Here is a 12,329-nt window from a genome sequence, read left to right on the forward strand (position 1 = left end):
ATGCCCTCTCCCTTGTTTGGCACCTGACACTGTCATTGTGAAGTGCTCCAAGATATTATTCTATGTGAAGATGCTATATAAATGCAAGTTATTATAATGAAGCCGTGAACCATAATTCTTGAGTGTGCGTATCCTCACGCACCACAGGACATTGAGCACACTGACATTTGTTATCTATACTATTAGCTGCTGCTGGAAATAACACTAACCCAAAACCCAATATAATTTATAAGACACCGAGAAGTAAAAACATTAAGCAATATGGATAAGAAAAGAAATAGAGAAGGGGATTAATAGAAAGGACAATTTAAGAATATAAAACAAGCAAACACAGGGGTCAAATCCTTCTTTCTGTGATTAAATGTTTTTTTCAATGTAAATGCATTTTAAAACTAACAGACATCCTGAAGCAATCCGAAAACTGTAATCTCAGCTCTCATGTGACTGAAACACCACACAAGCTTTGCTCACTCACAGTTTATGATGTTATCTGACCCCAGTGATCAGATTACTGCCTAGTAAGCACTCCAGGTTTCCATTGGTCAATAAATAATTCATAACTGTATGTACTATCCAAGGTTAAGTTACAACAGCTCTTCTAGAAGTTGAAATAAATATGCTCTAGAACCAAGAAGATTGGGGGAGGAGGGGTGGCGGTGGAGATGACCAAAGTACAGTCAAAGAGATAGGTTCTCTATTATCATGATAATAAAGCTGATAGCATCTAAATTGCATTATGTATTTCCTTTTGTTTTATAGGGACTTGGGGCAAATAACTTGATCCATCTCTTTGACTGCACCTTCGGCACCTGCCCTCTTGTCTCCCTCCTATCTCAGGCTCTCACTCGACTTTGTAAAGTGCGTTAAAACATTCTCCCTGTGTCTAAGGCACTGTTTCAATATAAATTAGTGGTAAATGATCTCAGTCTGCTTCTGATAGCACACGTAATAGAAACTTGTATCCCTATCGGCCGTGTTTTTTCCTTCTGTGACATTGTTATGGTGAAAAATTAATTCCCTACATTATTTTTTCCCAGAAAAACCTGTGCTGCAGAGCAGACATTCCCTGGATAGCTCCAGGCTAGTGGAGAAGATGGAATCAGCCCAACCCCTATGGATTACCCTGGCGATGCAGAAACAGAGAGGATTCCGTGAGCAGCAGGCCAGCAAAGAGGAGAGGAGGCAAGCCAGAGAAGCCAAGATAGCAGAAAAACAGGCTAAAGAAAATGTATGGAGCTCCTCTTAGATTGTTACATGTTAGATTGTTTCTGAGGACTGTGAGGTTGCATGCACACTCAGGGGATAATATTCTCTTCTCAATTACTGATATTTTTGGCAATGAGCATGCAAAATTCTCCATTTACCTGTAAATCCAGTGCATTGGGATGACCTCCCAAGGAGAAAAGCATTATATATATATATGCAATATAGTGTTGTAAATGTTCCCATCTTGGACAGGGTGTGTTTAGAATGGGATTTTCTGTTATAATAATAAAAAATAACAATCCTTGCATTTGATATCGCGCTTTATCACGTCATAGAGACATCTCAAAGCGCTTCGCAGAAAAACACTAAATGGTCAAAATTGATAAACTTAAAAACAAGGAGAGAAGGACCCCATAGCTGTTCCATAATGGGTATTACGAGCTGATTATGTTAAGAATGATATCTGCTGGAGAATCTAGCAATGGTAATGACAATGTGTGGAGTGTTACCTTCACTTACACAATTTCTAATTTCTAATTCACATTCTTTCACATCCCTCCCCCCTCCCCCCCACACACACGCACACACACACTAATTATCAGTCATGTTAGAAGAATTAAGAGCAAGATAGCTTGTATAATAAAGGCAATGTCTGATTTTAACATTTCATCCATAGGCCGTGACCTTCAGTCCCATTGAAAATAAATTTAGCATTAATCACCATGTAAGTCCACTCTATTCATCAACAACTCAGGATGAGGATAAGAAAGCTGGAAGCAACATTGCGTCAAAGGTAGAACGACGTGAACACTTGAAAAAATCTGCTACACTTCCAAATTCTGTCACAGGTACTGAGAAGAAAATGGTTTCTGAACAGATAAGATTTTCATTATTTTACACCTATTGCTGCATAGTATGTAATACAGTAATAATAATAATCCTTATATTTGATATAGCACCTGATGTCGTCAAGACATCTCAAAGCACCACAGAGTATACTGTAAAGTATATACTGTAAAGTGGAGTGACTGTACTTTGTGAGCAAAACGCGGCAGCCAATTGCACACAGCAGTGACCCACAAACAGCTGTGGATCGAGTGAACACATTTTTTTTGAAGGGATTCTTACCCTTGGAAAGCAATCCGCCAATTGACTAACAACTGCATTCCTACTTACTGCTAGGTAAACAGAGATGTGTGGAGTAAGGAAACTTGCTTTAGGTTGTACCCTGCCGGGAATTGAACCAGGGTCCTCTCGCTTTCGAGGCGAGTGCTCTAAGCACAACGCTAAAGGACTCCACACAGTATTAGAAATACAACATTCGATAATGTTTCATAGAATACACCTATGTTTGTCTGGCTCAGTCGAAGGCACTCTTGCCTGGGTCAGCGGGTGTGCGTTATGTCCCACTTCAGGACTTTAACTTCACTGTCCAGGCTGACCCTCCAATGCAACAACAACAAAATTACATTTATATAGCGCCTTTCATGTCGGGAGGACTGATGCTGGGGGAGTACTGTGTTATTGTAAGTGGTCCTTCAGATAAGACAAAGTCAATTAAACTGACATCTGCCTGTCCAGATGGACGTTAAAGAACCCGAAAAAAAAGAAAGGAGGTTTTCCTGGTAACCTGGTCAACAATCCCTGAAAATTAGCCATTCACTTCATGGCTGCTTGTGGGAAATGTGTTTTTGGATCTCCTGTGGTTTTTGCCTGTGCCTCTGATGGCTTTTTGCCTTCCAAAACCATTTGGGGAATTAATAATCCTTGATAAATCACTCTTCATGACTGACAGTGCACATATGCAAGCTTGCATCTTAGTTAAATGTAGATCTGGTGCTGCAGGAATTGGCCTCAATATAAATGTGGTGGTTTCTGAAATACTGGGACTTCCAGCTGGAATTGCAGACAGAGCTACTTCCTGAAGCGACAGAAACACAGCAGACATAGTCATCTGCTAAGAGTCAGATCTTTAGTGTTGCAAGGTTTTATTGTTATTCTTCAAGTTAGGAGAGTTGAGGTACAGATTATCTTGCACTACATTTAAGACAGCACAGCATATTCCGAAACTCACAAAACTCAAGTTTGACCAAGAACTGAATAATATAATAATAATCCTTGCATCTGATATAGTGCCTTATCACATCGTTGAGATGTCTCAAAGTGCTTCACAGGATATACTGTAAAGTGAATTGACTATTTTGTGGGTGAAATGCGGCAGCCAATTGCACACAGCAATGTGCCACAAACAGTTGTGGATTGAGTGACTGCTTTATGCTATTTATTCAGTTAGAAGGACCCTCAGAAGTCCTCTCACACAGTAACCCCAAGTAAGAACTGGTTGTGGAAATTTCCGATTCTGAAACTATTCCACTTTCGTAATAGGAATTACTATTTACACCTCTTTATGCACAAAGTAAAACCACGTAAATGGAAAGAATTCTAAAAGGAGGTTATAATTTGCAGTGGTATGTAATTTTGTTTCTTTCAAATATGAAGTTCTAAGTGAGATAAAGCACATTTTTGTGTAATTGTTTTTCATTCTCTTTTCCATAGTTGAAATTTGTGACTCAGTGGCATCAACTCCACCGGTAAAAGATTTACCTAAAAGGTTCTCAACACCTGATGCTGCCCCAGTATCTGTGGAACCCACCTGGTTGGCTCTCGCCAAGAGAAAAGCTAAAGCCTGGAGCGACTGTCCTCAGATAATTAAATGACCTTCTGATGTATGAGGAACTGCTGCTGTATTCTGCTGAGTTACCACTAAAAAGTGCTAAAGTGTATTTTCTTCACATGTTTAAGGAACACAAAAAATACTGCTTGTGCCGCAGAAATAACATACCACCGTAGTCATGAATGCATAAAACTTGTAGCTTTTAAATGTGATCTCCATTCACACACTTGGTACAGTAATTTCCCAACAGTAATGTTGAACCTGCACCCAAGTACCTATATATATATATATCTATATATATTATAAAATTATCGTGGATTCCAATATCAATAGAACATAAGAAAACATGAACAGGAGGAGGCCTTTCAACCCATCAAGCCTGTTCCACCAGTTTATTAGATCTTGGCAGATCTTTTTATCCCAATGAGGTGCCCTTTCGCCATACCCATTAATATCAACAACAGCTGGTATTGCTTTCTACCCTTGTTATTTCATACCCAATTTACTTTCAAGACTTAATGAAAGTGAATGCCCTATATAATGCCTCAAGTGAATCTTAGCTTGAACTGAAGAGTGGTTTAAGTGAGATCCAAAAGACCTTTAACAAAATGTAAGATATTTTGATATCTTCACCGTAAATGAAAATCAGTCTTATATTTGCTGATACTATATCGATAGCTGGGAGTTTGGTATGTAGGGATAGATGTCTGATTCTAGAAAAAAAATGATTTCTTAGGTCAGTTTACTTAATATTTAGAATAGAAATTCCAGATAATAATAATCCTTGCATTTGTTATCGCGCTTCATCACGTCTTCGAGATCTCTCAAAGCACTTCACAGAATACACTGTAAAGTGTATTGACTGTGCATTTTGTGGGCGAGATATACTGTACATCAATATTAATCAAGTGAGATGCTTAAAAATGTTTTTAAAAAATGGAACTTACAACACATCATAAATGAAGAAAGGATCTTTCCACTTGTATCTACTGAAAATACAAGTGTCTAAATTGCATCTCTCATTTTATGGATGATCGTGAAAAATTCTGACTCCCTTTGTCTATTTTAGCAATAATTTTAAAAATCTTTTTTTTCGATCTTTACCCTATGATTAAAACTGGTGGGTGACTGGAGAATATTTACAGGAAATGTCATTTGTTTTATTGAATGGCTGTGTGGATCTACCTCACTATCTCTGTTTCTTCTATTTCTTCCCTTTTTTGTTCAGTGGTCTGTCTCTCCATTTATGCTGTGGTGTGCCTGTGTTAATAAAATATCTTTCTCTGTATTTTTAAGAGTTTTCTCTCTTTCTGCCTTCTATGGGCCTTGTCTTCTCTATGAACGTTTCTCCTTTTTAGTCAGTTGCTTCTCTTTTCTATATGTCCGTTCCTCTCTTTAGTTTATTTTCTCTTTCCATTCATTGGTTTTCACAAGATCACAAAGAGATAGTTGAAGGAGCCCCCTCAGTTCATTGATATAATAATCCTTGCATTTGATATAGCAGCTTATTGCGTCATTGAGAAGTCTCAAAATGCTTCACAGGATATACTGTAAAGTGAATTCACTGTATATTTTCCTCGTGCCATAACACCCATTCTACCATCTTCAAATTACAGTAACATGCTGTTTCTTAAATGTCTCTTGTGGTCTCCATGTTTTTCTCTTCCAAATTTTCTTGTGTGATTATTTCTTGACACACTTCTATGTCTGTTTCGTCTCTTATTCACATCCACCCATGTTATACTTTCTCTGCACACCTTTTGCTCCTGTACTTCTACATTTCCCTTGGTCAATCCTTTATTTTTCTCCCCATTGCTGCTCTATTTTTCTTTTCTCTATCGATCACTCTTCTCCCCTTCAGCCAGACTCACACGCAGAAAAAGGACATTAAGCAAAAGATGAGGACAGAAACGCCTGCAATACCAATAGGGTTAAAAATCTGCAGCACCCCATGAGGCCCCCACATCCTCTGTCAGGTCATAATGTGTGTAAGGATGTGATCTATAAACTTGACAGAAAATCATGCTAATTTTTAGCTTCTGAACAATTTATTCCACCAAATATGAAATTACTATTTTCAACAATATATTGTCCAATTGAAAATTAATATATTGAAAATACCACTGTGTAAAGTAAATCTACAATACCAAAAATTAAGCAAGTTGATTTTTTGTAACTCTTTTGTAGCTTGTAGCTTCAGATTGGAAGTTCGATTTATTGGACTTTTGTGGCTATTTATATTTCAGAAACAAGCCACAAAGTAGTGTCTTGGTGTGCATGTGGACTTTTCAAATGTGCATCATTCATAATGCTTTTTCTTGTCATTGATATTTCAAATCCATTTTTATTTTATTTGTCTCCAGGTGAGAACAACATTGGATTAGAGGCATTGCACTAGCTCCAGATACTACAATGTTCCTCCAGTTTCCAGTGGGTCTCAATGGAAATTGCATATATACAGCAGATTGTAATTCAATACTTCCTCTAGCATATTTTGTACACAAAATTTACTGTAAATTCTGTGAGAAATCATAGTATAATATGAGAGAAATCTATACTTTAAAGAGTTCTGAAAATACTCAGATTCTGCTGCCCTCTGTCAGTTCATAAACTGTAATACAACCAGAAGGGCACATACACTCCATTTTGTTCAAAGGTGTGTTTTAATTCTTTCCTGCTGCAGAAAATTAATATGAATCTTTATTATATTAAGTTTTATTTAAAAAGCACTTTATAAATATTACATTTTTCCAATTTATTTAATTGCTCATTAAAATGGAATCAATTAAGTTACTGGCTTCAGCAAATAAAAGCTGTCATGATTTCAACACACTTTAACCTTGGCAGTCCTTAAAATACGCTGTTACATTACAAACTATATTGTTCTGATTACATGAACACTGTATTCAAATTTGAGCAGGGAGACCCAGGCCCTCTGTAATAGAGTATTCAGAGAGTGGGCTATTTGTGGAGTTGGCTACTGTTTTAGGCCAGATGATTTTATTTCAAGCAAAGGACATGTTACTACCTGAAATACTGTAACAATAGGAAGTGTCAATGGTATTGATTCTACCTGTATTGCACTTTGGAATTTAAGAGAAAATGAATTGATTAGCCAGGTTGATTTGCCAATCCTCACTTCCTTAGTGCAAAAGACATTTTGACATGATAAGGTTCTGTACATTTCAAGCTCTTTTACTCATAGTTATCCATTACTACTTAACCAACATGTAATCTTTGAACACCATTTTAAGTTGCCAATTCATGAACCTTGTCTATTATGATGATTTTCATTTCACAAGACTAGACGAATAGCTTCCTATGGCTCTTTCGAAAATGCATAATTTTATTCAATTTTATTGGATTACTCTTCTGAGAAATATAAAGCCCTCAAATCAGGACCAATTTTAACTGCTAATGCTAATTATCAAAAATGAGCGCAATCAATGTTATCAAATAGGTTAATAAAATATTTCTTAGAAAGTGAAGGTTGCAGTAAAACTACAATGATTAACAGTTGAGTGTTATAGGGCACCTTGAAACTACGGCAAAGAATATAGGCCCACAGTTTTCAAGTGAAGTATGTCTAGATAAAAGTGGCAAATTCCTTTCCAAATGCTATTCCAGTCTTCAATTGCTAAAATAAACGGGAGACAAAATAATGCTCCCATGACCGTCTGGTGATAATAGGATACAGTTTTTTTAAGGAGCCAGTGATGCCTGGTATATTACAGAATGAAACACCCATCACCTGAGAATCTAACCTTTATGTGTACATAGATATCAGAAAATCTAACTACATGTATATAGTTAACTGAAAATCTAATCATTATGTGTACATAAATATCAAAGTCTAACCATTAAATGTACAGCTTGAGGCTTTCCTTAACTTTATGTGCAGTCTAACAGCTGGATGAATTTGGATATGTCGCTTCTATGAATCAGTTCACTAGATTTGCTTTCAAAACTCAATCATTAGAACTTCCAAAATACTGTGTGTGTGTGTGTATATATATATTACCTGATTAAGGCGCTGTAGAGAGCCTTTCTCCAAGTACATTGGTTTCTTTCTGCTTGTAATTTTCATCAGACGTAAATACCATTGGAGCTTGAAAAGAAACACATCAGTTTTTTAATATTTATCTTTTTTAAACTTCAGCTACATTCATATCTTTATGGTGTCATGGGGCAAAAACAATGCTCACATGGCCACTCTACATTTAGCACAGAAAGGTTAAGTAAAGAAGCTTAAATAAAATGAATTTTCCCCTCTAGACACTGCATTTTCAAAAAGCTTTGCATGTAACAATTACAACTTTTACACTCAAGTGGAAGACAGCTGAAAATTTAAATTTATCTTTCCTTATATTTATAATTTTCAATCCAGGTTAGTGTCATTAGTAAAGTGTATATTTGAATTCAATCTATCTGTGTTGGGTCATGAAATTCTGGTTGAACTCAGAAACAAGCAACAAAGCTATTTTGAAAAAATGATTTTTCTCAAAAATAAATCCTGGATTTTTTCAACAATTACTTTTTGTCCAATGTTTCCCTGAAAACTTGTGTAATTAGAAGATGCCAGATAATCTATTCCCCACTTAATTTTGTGATAGCTCTATCTTCTTTGCATTTCTCAGCTGTCCCTCCACCTTCAACTTTTAAATAGTCTCCCACAGTAACTCAGCATGAATCAAAGCTCTCAAGATTGATTGAGTGCACATTCCTTGTCGATCATTAAGGGAAATAAAACAATGTTTAAACAAAGTGTTTATTTTACAATGATTCAGGTTATACAATAATGAACATTTCTCACCTAGAATCAAAGATAAAAGAGACAAAACCACTGTGTGATGGCTTCTTGCTGAAGTTTTTGTAATACTATTTTTCTTGAAAATTCAATTCATACTCACCTCCTCCCTTCTGATTCTCACTTGGATTTTTTTTAAATGTCTGAAAGCTGAAAACGTAACCAGAGTTTTTTTTAAATAACCGAAGAAGGACAATTTTACACAGCGTGCAACATATTAGCACAATTTCACGATTCACCAAACACATTTTTTTATGTGTATTTAATTTAAGTCTAGAATTAAAAAAAAACTTTTTCAAACTTACACAGATTCTTGCTAGGCAGCTGTAAGCATTTGTAAGGTTTTCCAGATGAAATAAATTTGTAAGGGGTAGGGACTCTGCGATTATTCCAAGTGTAACTCCTACACTTGTGAGCTGTTTTTGGTGCCCAGATTCTTTATTGCTTCTAAATTCTTGCCTTTCAGATATTGGACCAATTATTTAGCTTATATATGACACATAAAAATGATCCTTTCATCTAGATTGTAAGTTGCAAACAGGATTCAATTCAGCTAATGGAGGGGATATAAAACACAGATAGCTGGAGAACCATGCTTTAAAATACTCACAGCTTACCTAACTTAATGTTCAAGGTAGGATTTGATGATGTGCTAAATTCTCATCAATATAAATGCTATATTAAATAATTGGTGTCAATATGCAGTATTTTTATGTACTTGATTGGTATTATGCTGTAATATAGACTCATCAAGGACTGGGTCCTAGTCACTAAAACAAAGGACAGCTTATTCGATGTGCTAATTGTGTTTTTGTGTAGGTACTGTACGATGCACAGTAAATTTAACACCAGAAAACAAAGGGCCATTACTAAAGCATTTCATTATGAGCAGCAAATTATTATGCTGGTAGAAATCAAAATCTAACATCACTATTGTCCAACCTATTATTCCAGGTACTTTGCACTAACATCTTGTTATAATGTTGCTTTACAATAAATTGTTAAACGTTCTGGCCATGACATTCATTGCGTTCCTGTTTATTCAGCACTGAAAATTGGGAACACAATGCAATACTTAATATATAGAAAATAATACAATGTCAAATGTTATTCAAGGGCACAATTCTTAGACCTGTTTTTTGGAATTACACAAACTTTTGTTATTCCTGATTTTGTTTTTAATTTTTCATTCTCATTTGCAGTTTTTAAAAAAATCTCTACAAACCATTTCGTATCAATACCAATATAAAACAGCTAACGTATAAACAGAGTAAATGTTTATTGTGATACTAACCTCATTCCATGTACAAAAGTGATTTTATGATACAATGTTACCTTAACTTGGTTTCACTTTATTTTTAAAAAGTGTTGCAAAGTGCAATTGTTTCTAATTGTGTTGTCTTTTTAGGTACATTACTTTGAATTTCAGCACTGCATTCAGTCCTGTAGTGTGTAATTATTAAAGTGTTGTTATGTAATAAACACCTCTTTTATTGATCAACTGCCTAACTGTTACTATAAAAGTTACTGTCATCTTTTACTATATTCATCTTTATTTTTTACGTGTTTGAACACAAATTACTATCCTTTTTGGGAGGCGGCAGGGAAAGGGGAAAGCTCCTATTGAGCTCAGCTGGTTCTAAAGTTGGCAGAGGAATGCCAGAATCAGGTCAACCCTTTCTGTCTATCTTAGTCATCCGGTTCGAGCCGAGTGGGTCAGCAGTACTCCAGCCATGTCATCAGCAGGACTTGAGGTGCAGGACTAGGAACAGGGATTTTTCTGGCTCCTGTTAATATCGCAGGTCATAGCCCTAACAGATAGGGTGATTTTACAAAGCTTACAAGCAGCCGGAAGCTTGGCAAGCAAAATTATTTTTTAGAAGCTTATGCTCAGTATCCCAACCCACACACTGGGGATCCAAGACTTGGTTCTTGCCATCCAGGCAATTTCCATGTTTAAATGGCATACAAATGTGGAACTCTGCTTGGGTTGGATACATTTAAGGATGACACCAGACCCCAGCAGATCACAAAAAAAAATGCAATTCTTTAGGATTCTTTAGTCCGGCACATTTTATATCACAAACTATAAGCTGTATTGTACGAACTGGAGGTCTACATCGCTTTTTAAATCGGATGCATGAGAAAGTTTTGAATTTACATGAATGAAATGTTACTTCTTTGCCACCTGAAGTAAAGTTTTAGTGTATTAACGTTATTCACTTTTCCATCAGTTGTTGGAATCAGGTATGGGATAGGGGAGATGCAGAGTAAAGCTTCCTATTTTCTGACCAAACATAAGCTGTCCCTGAGCTGTCCTTTATTCCTCATATCCGCGCCACAACTGGCACCGCCTTCCATCACCTCCAGAATATCGCCAGACTACGGCACTACCTCACCCCTCACGCGGCTGAAACTCTGGTCCACGCCTTTATCCCCTCAAGGCTGGACTATGGGAACTCTCTCCTCGCCGGCCTTCCCGGCACCTCCCTCCACAAGCTGCAGGTCATTCAGAACTCTGCAGCTCGTGTACTGTCCCGCACCAGGCTTCGCGACCACATCACTCCCACCCTCGCTCGCCTCCACTGGCTCCCCATCCCCCAGAGGATCGAATTCACGATCCTCATCCCCACCTACAAGGCCATTCACGGCCTCGCTCCCTCCTACCTCTCTGACCTACTATCCCCCTACCTACCTGCCCGTACCCTCCGTTCCTCTGGCTCCGGTCTGCTCCACATCCCCCGCCCCAACCGCCCTACCATCGGTGGTCGGGCCTTCAACCTCTCAGCCCCGAGGCTCTGGAATTCCATCCCCCAGTGCCTTCGCTTTGCTTCCTTCCTTTCCTCCTTCAAGACCGGACTCAAAACCTTTCTCTTTGACTGTGCCTTCAGCTCCCCTCTCGACTCTCTACCCCCTCCTCGCTCCCTCCTTTCCCTCCCCTCACCCTGACTATTTCCCCCCTCCTCGCTCCCTCCCTCCCCCCCCCCCCTCCTCGCTCCCTCCCTTCCCTCCCCTCACCCTGACTATTTCCCCCCCTCCTCGCTCCCTCCCTTTCCTCACCCTGACCATTTCCCCAATGCTCGAGTCCTGACCCAACTGTACAGCGCCTTGGGACGTCCTCCCGACGTGAAAGGCGCTCTATAAATGGAATCTTGTTGTTGCTCGAATGTAGTTGACCACTTTTGTAACTGTGTCCACGACATTGCTTAGTTTTAGAACACTCTTACAGTAAGAGGAGCTCTTGTGGATAATGCAGCGTAGAAAAACAATATTCTGTTCTGGATTTGTTGCTTTGACTTGATCTTGAATTCTTTTCAGTAACCCAACATTTTTGCCTGTCAGATTTGGACTTCCATTGGTGGTCACATTCACCAATTTTTTCCACTCCACTCCTAATTTTAAGATACACTTATTTATTGCCTCCAAAAAGTCTTCTCCAGTTGTTGTATCTCTCACTGACAGCATTGATGTCAATTCTTCTGTGAGCTCAAAGCGTTTGGTGATACCTCGAATAAAACTTATCAACTGGGCTGTGTCTTTGACATCACAACTCTCATTGAGTGCCAGTGAAAAACATGCAAAATTGCTTACTTTATTTTGTAACTGCAGATACAGGTTCTCAGAGATATCCTCAACATGTCT

At 37.9% G+C, this 12,329-nt stretch overlaps 1 protein-coding gene across 5 annotated transcripts in view; it reads left to right on the forward strand.

Annotated features, from left to right (window-relative positions):
* Positions 1 to 6,579, forward strand: part of cracd (capping protein inhibiting regulator of actin dynamics) — a 115,121-nt gene extending 108,542 nt beyond the window's left edge. For 4 of the 5 annotated variants that reach the window (XM_042342057.1, XM_042342039.1, XM_042342050.1 and 1 more), the window contains 3 exons: positions 1,038 to 1,228; positions 1,883 to 2,054; positions 3,763 to 4,152. In XM_042342057.1, the coding sequence (XP_042197991.1) occupies positions 1,038 to 1,228; positions 1,883 to 2,054; positions 3,763 to 3,923 (524 nt within the window). In that variant the 3' untranslated portion in view covers positions 3,924 to 4,152. Of the gene's footprint in view, positions 1 to 1,037; positions 1,229 to 1,882; positions 2,055 to 3,762; positions 4,153 to 6,243 lie in introns of those variants that run through there. The other variant, XM_007892773.2, reaches the window with a different exon arrangement.
* The last annotated feature ends 5,750 nt before the right edge of the window (positions 6,580 to 12,329 follow it).

Source organism: Callorhinchus milii, unplaced genomic scaffold, assembly GCF_018977255.1.
Source record: "Callorhinchus milii isolate IMCB2004 unplaced genomic scaffold, IMCB_Cmil_1.0 Scaffold1, whole genome shotgun sequence".
NCBI classification, from domain to species: Eukaryota; Metazoa; Chordata; class Chondrichthyes; order Chimaeriformes; family Callorhinchidae; genus Callorhinchus; species Callorhinchus milii.